Below are 14,507 nucleotides of genomic sequence, written 5' to 3' on the forward strand. Positions count from 1 at the left end.
ACCACACGACCGCACCTGGCAGAGCATTGACGTCAAATAATTTAAACTGACTTGATAATGCATTGGCCTATAGAATGTTCTTTAAATACAGTAATTTCCTATTAATTAGATTTTTTATTCCTAGATTATTTTGAACATTTAGTGAGGATTTTATTATTTATTTTAATTGCTAAAGCACCCTGTCATGTTTTGAGGTTTTGACGCTACACTTGTGAAATGCCATAACATGGAGGTGCTTTCTTACACAGTGGTATAATGCATTTTGGTTCAGGATTATTTAGGAAAGTGCTAAACTTGGGACAACATAATTGGCCCCTTTTCCATGTCGGTACTTTTGCTCTGGACATTTGACGTGAGTTGATCAGACTCTTCCCACGTCAACTTTTATTTTGAAAATAAAGACAGGAAGTTTCCATTTTTAACTTTTAGCACACCAGGCTCAGTATTATGTAATCAAGAAAGCTTGCTACAGAATGTACAAACAATTACCTTGCATATCCCACTACATATACACATACTAGTTTCTCTGCACAATCATACACATTAAAATACAATAAAACTGTAATTACTCAGATTGTGAAGCACATTATGCTATAAACGATGTTACTCAATTACAAATGTGCATTGAAACCATAGATTGTAACCCTTTATATTGATTTCATTTAGCTAATATGATATAATGCATTAGTCCAAAACAAATATCCAAAACAAAAACAACAGTTTGCCATGTAAATTACTTTATTGAGTAGTAACAGAGAACTATATGACTGACTATTAACTATGAACAGTTTTCTTTCATTAGGCTGTGGTGGAACTGAGGACGTTTTATCAAGAGTTCCTGAGACTGTTTTGCTGCAAGAGACGGGACAAGACACTTAACCCAGATGGCAGTAGAGGGTATGCTTCTCAGGATTTCATTATTTCTTTCAAAAAAGGGCCATTTATGTTTATAAGGGTTGACAAATACTTAAACCAAATATATCAGGGTTTTTCCTGACAGTACTAAGTAGGGAGTTATACAAACATTTCAGTTTGAAAGGATAGTAAACATTTATAATTTTATAATCATCAATGTAGAAGCCTGACAGCATGACAAACATTTTCCCAATAACGGATTGTGAACAGTGAACAGCGCAGACCATTATCTTTTCAAACGGAATAAGAGTAAACTGTTCCTCTCACCTCCACCTTCCTCCAGCTACATTATAACATTGCCAACATGTGTTTAAAAACAAACAAAAAAACATATTCCCATTTGAAATACCACAGCCCCGTGGTCATACCTCTGTTACCCTATGCATTGACAAGAGATGAGAGGATAAAGAAATGCATGAGAAAACGAAAGGAAAGCCCTTTTCACTGCGATGATCATCCTCGTGCTCCAGCAGAGCGGGGTTTAGTAGCTGCGTCCGAAAAGGGTGTAGTACTTGGCGGGCTCCTTCCCGCAGACACACTTCTGCCCTGGCTGCAGTGTCTTCAGGGGAGAGAAGGGGATGCAGAGGCTCTTGGCCCCCATAGACGGGGCCCCAGGCTCCAGGTCCTGGTCCCTACAGGACGACAAAGCACAAACATGTTGGGATTACATACCTATGGAAGCCCAGAGGGGATCTAATAATGAAAATGATAAATAATCTAATTTGCATTTCTCACACTTGCTATGGCCAAAATAAATTGTCATAGCATAATACTTTACTTTAAAGTATATTGAATGTATACAGTTGGCTTCCCTTGTCTTGTGTCTGTGTTAATTATATCTTACCTACATGAAACCAAAGTTTGGACTGACTAAATAAATGTGTTGGGACTATTTAGTACTTAGGGTTCGTTTAGCTTGAAGTGTTAGATATTTTGTATCTCGTAAATGTTTCTGTAAAAAGCCTGAACTCGCTCCTATTTTAGATTAGTTGGTTATGTATTGTAAACGTTTTCAGTATAGTGCCTGGGTGGAACATTTGTCATAAAAATCAGAAAAAATGCATTAGTACTGACACCATAAAACAGCAGACGGTGAATCGTGTCACACCCCATTACTGAATGATGTGACACTTATTATTTCATATCTATATATTCATCTGTAAAGATAATGATATGCGTGACTTGGTTGTCTTTCGCTCCTTTACAAAATGTGTGTAAAGCTTTAACTCTTCACATGTCAGAGAGCGTTATGTTGACAGTGTTGTGTTGGACGTACTTGGCAGTGGTTTTCTTGATCGAATCCTCGCAATCAATTTCCCCACAGAAGGGGATCTGGACAATCTGTGAAGCGAGATACATGTGTTATTAATTATTTACACATGTAGAGGAGAGACAGTTACATGTTTTTAGCTTTTGTTACTCACCTTGCCCTGCTCCAACATTTTCTGGAACTCTTCCATTGTGTCTGCAGCCACCATGTTGTTGTTCAGGTCATCTGACGCTCTGACAAACAAACAACACAGACTTGGTCAATTCTCTTGTTTGTATATGGACGTCATTCTGCTGTCATTGTGTGGGTTCTCATTTCCAGCTGCATCTGTTGCAGTCTCTCTGGGCATCATTTCAAACACAATGTTGCCCCCAGCTGGTTTGGATACAGGATGACTTTAAAATATATTTTCCTTTAGGCACTTGCATGACCTAAATTTGGCTCAAGTCTTAACAAAAGGTTCTTTACGTGCTGCTATTCTACAGACTTTAAAGAAAACCATTAACCATAAATACACATTTAAATACGTTTTTAAAGGAAAATTAGATAATTGTATGAATGTTCTCATTCCTTCCAATGTCATAAATTAAAACCCAATTGCAATATCAGTCAAAATAATCACAATGATATATGTTTTTCAAAATGGTTACTAAGGGATAAGGGTATATTAAACCCAAAATGTGTCGAGTGTAGTATGAATATAATCAGTTCATCCTTGTGTATAAATGGACGTTTTTATCGCCAAATTTGATGAAATTACTTGCAGGCGTTCTTGAGATATCGCATTTACTGTATAAGAAAGACGCTGATGGACCACTTCAAAAATGTCCCTCTGTAGGTGAGACATTATAAAAAAAGACCCTGGTGTGTAGTGCTGCGTCTCACTTCTTGAACAGGCTGCTCTGGATGTCTTCCAACATGGCCACCAGCTTCGTCTCCACCTCGGCCTCTGGAATCGTCACCTTGGCGCCCGAGTCTCTCCTCACGGCGACACACTGACGCTGCTGCATGTCTTTAGGACCCACCTCCAGACGGATAGGAACGCCCTGGAGGAGGGACACAGATTAAAACAGTGTGTCATTATAAAGCCTTTACAGCAATCACCTTATATTTCATATGTAGTCTAATATTAAATGTCAGAATTAGAATACCCTTATTTGTCCCACAGAGGGGAAATATACATTGTTACAGCAAGTAAAGAGCCAAAGATAGCTTAATATTAATTAAGAATAAAAGATAAAAATAGAAACTACACAAATTACAATTAACAAATTACACATCTAGTAACAGTATTGTAAACAAATCTGTGTAGCATGTATGCAATAGTGTGATAGCATCCAGAAGATAATATTCAAAGTGGAATTATATATTGCACAGTTATTTACAGATTTATTACAAAAGTTAAATTGTCTAATTAAGGGACAGCAGTGGGTAATAATAATAAGAATGATGAAGCATCATATATATATATTGCACATAAGTACAATTGCCCAACAGGGGTGTTATATTCTTTGTTGTTATATGTGTGTGGGGGTCGTGGGCCTTTAGGTAAAGATTTCCTTCACGAAGACTAACACTTTTCTGATGTCATTATTTCTAACCTTGAGCTCCCAGTGGTTGAACTTCCACCCTGGGGAGTAGTTGTCCCGGAAGTCGCTCTTCACCCTGACGCCTGCAGCCAGCAGCCTGCTCAGGTACTTCGAGCACTGGGCCAACACAGCCTCCTTGTCCTGCTCCGGCAGCGAGACAGTGAGCCCACATGGGATGATGACAATCTGGATCAGAGAAGAAAAAGTTACAAATACAGAGCTTTATGGCGCATTTCCACTGCAGCGGGTAGCCCCGTTTAAGCGTCCTTAATGGTCCTCAAGCGGCCAGGCCAGTTTTTGGTGGCCTTTCCATATAGCGTAGCACCGGCTAGCGGGTACTTTTCCCCTCTTTTTCCGGCCCCATAAAATCGTGGTTCTATCAGGCCAGGGCTGAACTAGTGACGTCAACACTCGACTGCTGATTGGTCAGAGAGAATCGTCACAAGATCGTGCGCGAGATCATCCCTAGCATCGCATACACACACACACACACATATATATATATATATATATATATATATATATACACCAAGAAACAAGTAAACGATCGCTTCCACATCCTCCATTGTTGTGTGTGTTTTGTGAGTTGTGTCGCATTGAAGATGACGCCACTGCAGTTTTACCCCGCGTCACTCCGCCCAAAAAGCCCGCCAAAAAGCCGATCGCCCCGCCTACACTGCGTTGCTACCCCAGGTCCTAAACTGTAATGGAAATGCGCCACGGCCTCGGACGGCCAGCGAGGCAGCCCGAGGCCTGAGCGAGGACGCTTAGGGACGCTTAAACGGGGCTACCCCGCTGCAGTGGAAATGTGCCATTATACTTGTTTTGCTTGTATGTACCAGTTTTTTTGTATCATAGATTGGGTGTTTACTCTAGCAAGGGGATTGTTCTTCATATATTCCTTTGTGAAAATCTAAGAATTAGTTAAAAAGCAGGTTGCTTCAGGGGTATGCCTTTACAAAATTGTCAGTCAACGCATTTTCCAACAAGTTTATCTACTGTATGCAACAGTCTTTGATGCTTTGGATGATTGACACTAAAAGAGTGACGACCCGTCCACACTACAGCTTCAAAAAAATCTTGGAGCTGGGCGTGTCTGAAGCTTGGGGATTTTATTCGAGCAACGCGACCAACAACCAATCACATGAATCTCCCGCCCCCGACATACAAAGCAAAAAACCCCGAGGATTTTATACAAGCAATATATATATATAAACTCCCCAAACAGGCGAAAACCTACCAGTTTCACCCACTGTCTCTGCCACCACCCTCCATGCCTGGTTCCTCCGGTTTGTATCCCGGTAGGTGAAGAGGGTCTGGTCATACAAAACCGGGTGATTGGCTACGGCGATAGTTAGTTTCTCCTCCGACTTTTTTTGAAATATAGAAATGAACGGCGGGATATCTCTCCCAGCTTAGACGCGGTTTGATTGGCTAGGGCTTGAGCTGTCAGATTTTCAACGGGATTTGATTGGCTGGCGCTGGCTACGCCGGAGACGGACCGCTATGCTACCCACAATTCAGTTCGGCGAAAAGCGAGGCAACGTGACGTCACCCCATTCAAAGTGAATGGGCAGACGCGTTGGAAACCGTTTTTCAAGCTGTCGAAGCTGTAGTGTGGACGGGCCGTAACTCTAAAGGAATATAACTCACTCTCTCCCTTTCCTCTCCAAAGATGAATGTCTGACATGATTACAGATGGAAAACTAACTCAATCAAAATAATAAAAAAGTATACCTTGCAGGTATAAACGAGGCTAGAAAAGTGTGAGTATAGCCTTTAAATAAAATACGTATATATCAAAAACACATTATAATAAGTGTCTGTGTGAGAATGTGTGTCTACCTGGAAGCAGGCCACTTTGGGGGGCAGAACGAGTCCCATGTTGTCTCCGTGCACCATGGTGAGGACACCGATAGTCCTGGTCGTGATTCCCCAGGAGTTCTGGTAAACCAGCTGTTTCTCACCTGGCCTCTTGGGATCCTCAAACGTGATCTCGAACATCTTGGCAAAGTTCTGACCAAGATGGTGAGATGTAGCACCCTGAGGAGGCAATGACAGAGCAACAATTACTTCATGTTCTTTTTTACAGTGCAATGTTCTAAAACCAACTCTAACCATCAATGACTGTGTGAATCATGCTTGGTTTCTTTGCTTGTCATTATAGAAAAATAACTTTTATATTGTGATGGCCTTGGTGTAAAACAGGATTAAAAGAAGTGATCCAGTGCACAGCTGTACCTGAATGGCGCGGCCGCTGGCAGAGATGAAGGCCTCCACAGTGGTGGTGTAATCTCCTCCTGCAAACTTCTCCTTCTCCGTCTTCCTGCCCTTCACCACGGGGATGGCCATCAGCTCTTCATACACCCTGGCGTACAGATCCAGGATTTGGAGCACCTACAAATACAAAAATGTAAAGCACACAAGCACTATTCGTTTTGTAGTCCTTTTACACTCATGTTGGTACTGTAAACTACTGGTACTGTAATAGGCATCTCATCATGGAAACATACATTTTTATTTATTTGTTGTCAAAGGGACCCTATTTTGCTATTTTTCCTTCCCTGTCGTGTGTGTGGATGTAAATGGTCTGCAAAGGCTAAACTCTAAAGTTCCCTCCAGAGGGAGTTTCTCTTCCATGGTTTCAGACAGAGGGTGAAAAGAGGTGCTGCAGCACAGGCAGAAAAATACAGACCTTTTTGAACGTTAAAGCATGGAGACATGTCAGTAGACTCGAGGCACAAAATACTAATATGAACCTGAACATTTGCATAATATATGTCCTCTTTAAAAGTAATGCATGGTTAGCAGGCGCTTACCTCCTCAGCTGCCTCCTCTTTGGTGGCGTAAGCTGTGTGTCCCTCCTGCCATAGGAACTCTCTTGTCCTCAGGAAAGGCTGGGGGTGTTTGAACTCCCACCTCTGGAGAAGAAAATAAGGAAGCAACAGGTGAGAAAAGAGAAAAATGCTTCTTCTGTGTACCAAAATACAGAGGTAAACAAAGAGGTATGGAATAGAAACTGCAGATACGAATGGTGCACACGTGACAGGAGGAGGATACTCACCACAACGTTACACCACTGGTTGAGTTTGATGGGCAGGTCTCTGTGGGACTGGACCCATTTGGCGAAGGCGGGGTACATCGCTGAGGCAAAGAAGCACAGGTTCATACCAGTTAGCAAAACCAGGACTATCATTGTGTTCAAAACTCAATTAAAGATATTTCATATTGTACAGTCTTAAAAGGCTGTGTTACAGACCTGTCTCACTGGTGGGTCTGACCGCAATGGGCTCTGCCAGCTCAGTGTTTCCTGACCGTGTAACCCAGGCAACCTGACAAAGATACAAAATAATCACTGATAAATAATTAGATTAGATTTACTCTATTGATCCCAAATTAGGATATTTTTATTGTTAAAACGGAATTGCAAGAAATAAAGATTCCATAAAATAAAAAGTAAATATACATACATCTATAAAATACAAAATATATAACAAAAAAAACATAATGTTTGAGCCATTTGACTTTCATAAGATTATTATTGTTTGAACATTCGTCAAATGCTTAAGATTAAATATTCCTAAATCATCTTTTGGGTGAATTACACTTTACACTTAAAATGTACAAGTTCATTTGAGTCTCTCTTTGCTGTCAATTATTATGGGCTTTGACTTCAATGAGGGAGGATATGCGTTTGGATATGACTTTGCTGCTGCAACAGGCTACCACTTATTCATCCATTATTCAGCTATATGCATTATCTTCTTGAGTCCGTAAATTCCTCGTATTGTTATTTCCATCCCTTCTCCCTCTATGGTGTTGATTTTCTTCCCTGGGAGTTCCTTTTACCTCTGGAGCGAAGTCTTCAATGTGGGATTTTTCCTTCTCCAGAGCGGCCTGAGACACAAACATGGGGAAGTAGCAGTTCTCCACACCCATTTTCTTGATCTCCGCGTCAAAGAAGGCTTGGATGGTCTGCCAGATGGAATAAGACCAGGGCCGCAGCACATAGCAGCCGCTCACATCGTAGTACTCAATCATCTCTGCCTTAGTGATGACCTGCAGGGGAAGGGCAGTGTTAGAACAAAAAAGGCATTTGAAAAAATAAGAGCAATTTATTGTTTTGAATGGCTTTACTGGAAGTAGAAACATTTTAGATTGGAGTCACTCACCTGAGAGTACCAGTCAGAAAGGTTCTCCTCTTTCTTGGCCTCCAAGCCCAACCTGTTAGGAAACAGAGAGCCAAGTTAGCAAACCAAGAGGGCAAGAGGTCCAAAACACCACAATAACACATTACTTAAAGGGTTTGTGTGGTAAAAAGGCATTTTTGAGCCAAAGCCTGTCTATTTGACTATTTCTTCACAGTTTAATTATGAAAGAACTATGTGTCAAATGTAAGGTAGTGGTTTCTAAATACAGTGGTAGAGCATTCTGGGAAATTACAACAACACAAACAGAAATATCAGGAGTGATTAGTGAGTCTGGGTGCAGATACAAATATACCACTCAGTGCATCAACACAATTCTCACAAAACACACATCAATGCATGCTGCACAATTGAATCAATAGCCCAGTCTGCTCTGATTGGTTAGCTGGCCGGCTTGAGATGTCCCGCCCCTTAGTCTATCAGTACATTGTGTTTGTGCTTAGCCAATAGAATCATGTTACATTGTGATGTTATCAAGTAAACAAAGGAGTTCAATGGAGGTGTTTCAACGAGGGGGGTGGGGGATGTCTATGATTTTAGGACATGAACTCTTCCTTGTTTAAAATCATAATAAAATAATACATTAAAAATAAAAAACACACACAGAAACACACACATTCCCAGCCAACTGTGCAACTCAAAGCTCAGATCCGTAGCTATAAATCCAGCAAACCGTCTGCTAACGGACAAAAAGGAGATATTTGGGTCATCTTGTGATCATGATTATAAATCTTTATCTGAGGAACAGAACTTTTTATTATACTTTTTGCATCTAATATCAAAATCTTTTCATCGTCAGCAGGGTTTAAGGGTGCTGATGCGTTCTGTACTTACTATGGATAGAAAACCATGCAATATATAGATATTTATACATATTAGCAGTGCAGCACTATCATTAGAGAGATCCAATTTCCTTCTAAAAGCTAACGAGCACTGATCAAGCAGATGAAAACACACCGACCATTTAGAACTCACCAAATCTGAATACAAAAAGCTACAGTAGCAGAGGGTTGTGCTTCCATCTTCAGTGTCCGAGTAAAAAAAATCCAAGTATGTCCCGACAATGTGTCACCGCTCTAGTATTTGTTTAAAGACTAAGACCAACAACTCATGGCATTGTAAGGTGTACAAATATACCCATTAACAGATAGTTACTACACGGTATGTGGGTAAATGATTTCCATTTTTAAAATGTTGCGATTTTCTGAGCTTTGCGAGAGCATATATTGCAATTTATTACCCGTTTTCAACCACAAATGTGTTAACATCTGTTTTATCTAATGAGTAAACAGTTCAATTTGTGTTTAAATATAAATACTTATATATTTTAAAAAGATTTATACTTAGTGATAGATAAAACATTGACACACATAATAATACATGCTGTGCCGGTTTATCCCATAATCCTAATGTTAAGTGTGTTGTAGTAGTAAACACCTCTATAAACAACAATGTATCCCTCCAAGGAAGAATCTCATTCAACCAGCTATCACATGCCCAAAACAGAATTCTGAGAAGACATTCAAGTATAACATTTTAATTGGCTCCTCCTCCAGCCAAATACTTTTCAGCCAACCAACAGCAACAGAATATGATCTCGCCATACATCTAACTTCAGTGTACAGAGCATTGCTCCACGTGTGGGATGAGGAAGAAATTGTCTAACTATGGTTAGCGACAATAAATTGGAATTTGGGAATACATCTGCATTTACAGAGAGACACTGAAAGAAACGGTACAAAGTAGGAAAGTTGACTTCAGATGCAAAAAGTAAAATAACAATTTGTTCCTCAGTATCCTTCAAATTATGTTTACAGTGATTGTTGTACAATTATCATAAATCAGACAACTTGAAATTACAGAAGCTACCAGAGGAAGGGAAAGCTTGTTTAATTATTTCCTAACCTCTCTCTCCTCTTATGTCAGTTCACAGTCTCTCACCGTGTTTGTTTCTTAGGTCCTTGACCCTCTCCTCCTCCTGCTCCTCCTGCTGCTGCCTCCTTTCCTTGGCCACCTTTGTCTCCTTTACCCTTCTTCCCTCCTCCTCCTCCTCCTCCTCCTCCTCCTCCCTGTTTCTCAGACTTGTTCTCCCTCTCCTTGCGGTTCTTGTCCTCTCCTCCAGTGGCTCCGGCAGCAGCCACTGGTTTGTAATCCTGTCCTGTGAGCGTCTTGTACTGGCTCTTCACGTCAAGCAGAGCCTTCACGGCTGCATCCACCTGGTCCTGAAACAGAGGGAAAGTCATCATTTTCATCCATCTCCAGTCCTAGTTGTATTTAACCCTAATCTGTAACTGTAGCCTTACCTTGGGGGCCTTCTCGGTCTTCAGCTTCCTCACTAGCTCTCCCTGTTGTGACACCTGTGAGAACAGTTCCTGGGCCTGTGGTGGGGAGCCGGTCTGGGTGGAGGGAGCGCTGGGCGGGGTCTGGGCTTTGCTATCAGGGGCTTGTGCTCCCAGTTTGTAATCCTGTCCGGTCTGCTGCTTATACTCCGCCTTTAGAAGCAGCAGCTGCTTCACCGCTGCATCGACCTGATCCTGATCAACAGCCAGCAACAAGGAAAATATTTAGTCATCACCGCAGACAGTCAAGGTCAATTCCACAATTTAAAAAAAACTCTGGTACACTGCTGGTGGATTATTATGGCAGTTATGGTCTCACCTTTGAGGCCTTTTCAACCTTCAGTTTCCTGACCACTTCTCCCTGCTCAGAGACCCTCTCATAGGGGCCGGAGGCAGCAGGAGCAGAGCTGCTCTGGACTGGTGCGGGGGCTTTTTGAGCTGGGGCGGGGGCGGAGGCTTTCTGGGAAGGGGCTGCTCCAGGCTTGTAGTCCTGGCCTGTGGCCTCTTTGTATTCGGCCTTCAGGACCAGCAGCTGTTTGACTGCTGCATCCACCTGATCCTGGGGACACACGGACAAGGATGCTGTGAATCAGTTCATGTTTTCATAACTAGGAGCCTCTGATGGGTTGTAAGAACACTACTAACATAAGCACTGGGCCAAAATTACATGTACTTATTAATATAATCAATTATTTAAGCATAACGTCTTATAGCTGTGTGACGGCCACACATTGATTTAAGATGTTTTTTCTAAACTGTAGTGGCAGGGGAAAGGTTTAAGGCATGTTGATTATCATGAAATTAAATAAACTATGATACATGTATAATATCCTCGCAACTGCAGTTGTTATGTACGGTTTGAGGGTGTGGGTCATTAAGCCTCATCTGCATGTTCACCTGTCGTGGCGTGCCCAGAGGCTTTTTAGTGGGCGCGTCACCGGGATGCCAGGGGTTGGTTCTCACGGGAGGAGGAAGTGTGTGTGTGTGGCGAATGCGGGTATTCAGAGGTATATTTAAGTTTCCTCAGCATGTGTAATATATATATATATATATATATATATATATATTATATGTTAAAATGCAACGGGGAAGTAACTGAATGTGGATATTGCATCGATCCGACCAAGAAGCACGTCTCCGTGGAGAGGACGCGCACAGATAGAGAGAGAGATTCTCTCCAACACAGGGTGAGATCGCTCCTTTGTGCCACGCCGATCATCGTGTTTTCCTTTTCTGTGGATTATAGCCTAAATAGGCCTACAAACATTTCTGTTTTTTGCTGCCGACGGGTGCAGGGAGCAACAGCTTTTTTTTGTCAATAAACTATAGTGGCCTGGATTAGGCAGTAAAGACAATTTCAGTTTATCGCCGAGCTGACTTTTTGTTGAGTTTTGTTTGCGTTTTGCTTGGCTGGAAAACTGTCAATATAATTGAATAACGTATAAAACCTGTCTTTGTTTATTTTGTGAATGTGTGCATATAGACCAGGGGTGGGGAACCTCAGGCCCCCGACCGTATACGGCCCGCGAGACCATTTTGTACGGCCCTCGAGGTAATTTATAAACACACGCAAAAAAGAAAAAAGTTAAAGAAATCTAGACCGCAAAAAAATTAAACAAGCGAGTGCCTGTTTATCCTGGCCAAGGTCAGGGTCCTTGAACACAACACGAGCCTAACGTGTCATCACGTGGTATATGTCTTGTCTGACAGGGGTGCAGTTCTGATGGAGAGCACCAGAACGCCACTCCAGCACTTCAGAAATTGCAGTACCCATAAGGAGCCGTACACATGGCGCAGTTTCTGCGTGTCTGTGTCTTTAGTTGAAAGCCCAGTGGTCTGTTCATCTGTCATACTGATCATACAGTCAATAACTTTGTTGTTATTAGCATCTGGTTAGCTAGCTATGCTAACGAATATAAGAAGCTTTTTCTACAACCAGTGAGGTAAAGGCACATCTTTATATGATCATTATAGTTATACAAAAATAAGAGAATAAAGTAAACAGGTTTAAAATACTATGACAGTAAAACAAGTTGTTATTAATAAACAAGAATACAGTTTGAAAGGAGAGTGATTTGTAAAATATCCATAAAGAAAAAGAAATCTGCTTACATTTGTGTTTCATATGGGTGTTGAGAGACGTATCCATAGATCTCTTCATGTTGCTCTCAAAGTGCACCAGATTGATGCTTTTAACTTCAACATTTATGAAAAAAAATTCCCGGGAGAGCAACCCCCTAGAGGAGGTTAGGTCCCCCCCCCCCCCCACACACTTAAATCATGTTCACATGGATAGGAAACTAAATACATTTGCACACATCTATCTTGTGTCCATATCTTTCTGTTTTGGTGGTCATGCCACAACCGTGCACGTGCATGCGCGAGTCATGGCAAGATATCTGGACTAAGAGGTTCTTTTTCTTTGCACAGCATGAAAGAAAGGCCAAATGAATGGGCTGTGATTTTTGTTTTTTTAAGCAGAGGTCAATAATTTGTACATCCGGCCCTCGGAGGATGTTGAAAAAATTGAAATGGCCCTTGAGAGGAAAAAGGTTCCCCACCCCTGATATAGACTGTAGTAAATACACTTCCGTGCGGACTATTTTGTGGAAAGAGTAGATTGTCCGTTTATCAGTTCTGTTTGCCTTTAATCTATTATTTCATATCAAGAACCCCTTGTGCGTTTATTTAACAGCTATTTTTGATAGTTGATCGTTATAGCTGTATCAGATCTATTTTCAGACTAAAGGGTTAAGACCTAATAATGTTTTTTGTACATTTACTTTTTGTATTCACACTCTTAACCCCTGTTCTGACCATCTTTGGTATTCCCTTTTGCATTTTCTTTTAATATCATCTAAATTCAACCTATTGCAACTCAGAAACCGCAAATAACCCCAGCATTAGTCACAGTGGGTGGTGGAATCAGAGAGTCAAACGTTATTTTGATCTGGGAAACATCATAAATGTCTGATTGTAGCACAGAAGAGTATGGCAGGTCAATTAGACCAGTCATTCTTACCTGCAGTTCAGTAGTCTGCCGAAACTTATTAGGCAATAATCAAAGTAGAGAAAGACAACCTTTTAAAGAAACTCTCAAATCAAACCTGCTTAATGTCAGTCTGGTGTAATTTGTGAGCTTGACCAATCAGCTTAATGCTTATGTATGCATAAACGTAACATCACCTTTTAAGTTCAACCCACTTTTACCAGTGAGAAAAGCACGGAGAGAAAATACTGTTATCTCTCAAGTGAAATAACAGTTCAACTGAAAACTATGGAGGACATCATTACTATTAGAACAATCCTGATCGATAGCCAGCAACAAAATATCAATTTAGGACTATTCAACAATATAAACACTGGTAGCAGTAGTATATTTAGTATTTGTGATACATTAGTCACTGTCTCACCTTTGAGGCCTTTTCAACCTTCAGTTTCCTGACCACTTCTCCCTGCTCAGAGACCCTCTCATAGGGGCCGGAGGCAGCAGGAGCAGAGCTGCTCTGGACTGGTGCGGGGGCTTTTTGAGCTGGGGCGGGGGCGGAGGCTTTCTGGGAAGGGGCTGCTCCAGGCTTGTAGTCCTGGCCTGTGGCCTCTTTGTATTCGGCCTTCAGGACCAGCAGCTGTTTGACTGCTGCATCCACCTGATCCTGGGGACACACGGACAAGGATGCTGTGAATCAGTTCATGTTTTCATAACTAGGAGCCTCTGATGGGTTAACACTTGTTCAGCACAACTAACATAAGCACTGGGTCAAAATTATGTTTTCAGCATGAAACTGTAAAGCCACTTTTTTCCCATAAATGTATTTATGCACTCTTGACCCTTGTTCTAACAATTGTTTGGATCTCTTACTTATTCAACTATGTCTTTTTAATTCATCCTATAATATAATAATGAAATACAACATATTACAACTTAAACACAGCAAACAGCCACAGCTTTTGTCACTGCAACTGGTCAACATTTTTTTTTTAATGAAAGTTCACAAATCGAATCTGCCTAATGTCAAGGTCAGAAATGTGATGGGTATTGACCATTCAGCTAAATGCCGATTTCTATATAGATGCATGTAACATCACCTGTCTTTAACCAACCACTTTAAACCAGTGAGAAAGCACAGAAAATGAAAATACTGTTATCACTTATGTGAAATAACCCAAAACTGTTCATCTGTGCAGA

The 14,507-nt window shown here is 41.2% G+C and overlaps 1 protein-coding gene across 2 annotated transcripts in view; it reads right to left on the bottom strand.

Moving 5' to 3' along the window:
* Positions 1-720: 720 nt before the first annotated feature.
* Positions 721-14,507, bottom strand: part of eprs1 (glutamyl-prolyl-tRNA synthetase 1) — a 31,327-nt gene continuing 17,540 nt past the window's right edge. For both annotated transcript variants that reach the window (XM_034105371.2, XM_034105380.2), the window contains 16 exons: positions 13,735-13,974; positions 10,641-10,880; positions 10,286-10,516; positions 9,924-10,204; positions 7,947-7,998; positions 7,624-7,833; positions 7,034-7,106; positions 6,839-6,918; positions 6,594-6,695; positions 6,016-6,171; positions 5,620-5,817; positions 3,787-3,960; positions 3,071-3,231; positions 2,340-2,418; positions 2,192-2,256; positions 721-1,547 (listed from right to left, as the gene is read on the bottom strand). In XM_034105371.2, the coding sequence (XP_033961262.1) occupies positions 1,397-1,547; positions 2,192-2,256; positions 2,340-2,418; positions 3,071-3,231; positions 3,787-3,960; positions 5,620-5,817; positions 6,016-6,171; positions 6,594-6,695; positions 6,839-6,918; positions 7,034-7,106; positions 7,624-7,833; positions 7,947-7,998; positions 9,924-10,204; positions 10,286-10,516; positions 10,641-10,880; positions 13,735-13,974 (2,493 nt within the window). In that variant the 3' untranslated portion in view covers positions 721-1,396. The remainder of the gene's footprint in view (positions 1,548-2,191; positions 2,257-2,339; positions 2,419-3,070; positions 3,232-3,786; positions 3,961-5,619; positions 5,818-6,015; positions 6,172-6,593; positions 6,696-6,838; positions 6,919-7,033; positions 7,107-7,623; positions 7,834-7,946; positions 7,999-9,923; positions 10,205-10,285; positions 10,517-10,640; positions 10,881-13,734; positions 13,975-14,507) is intronic.

The sequence above is a fragment of the Pseudochaenichthys georgianus genome, chromosome 3 (assembly GCF_902827115.2).
Source record: "Pseudochaenichthys georgianus chromosome 3, fPseGeo1.2, whole genome shotgun sequence".
Classification (NCBI taxonomy): Eukaryota; Metazoa; Chordata; class Actinopteri; order Perciformes; family Channichthyidae; genus Pseudochaenichthys; species Pseudochaenichthys georgianus.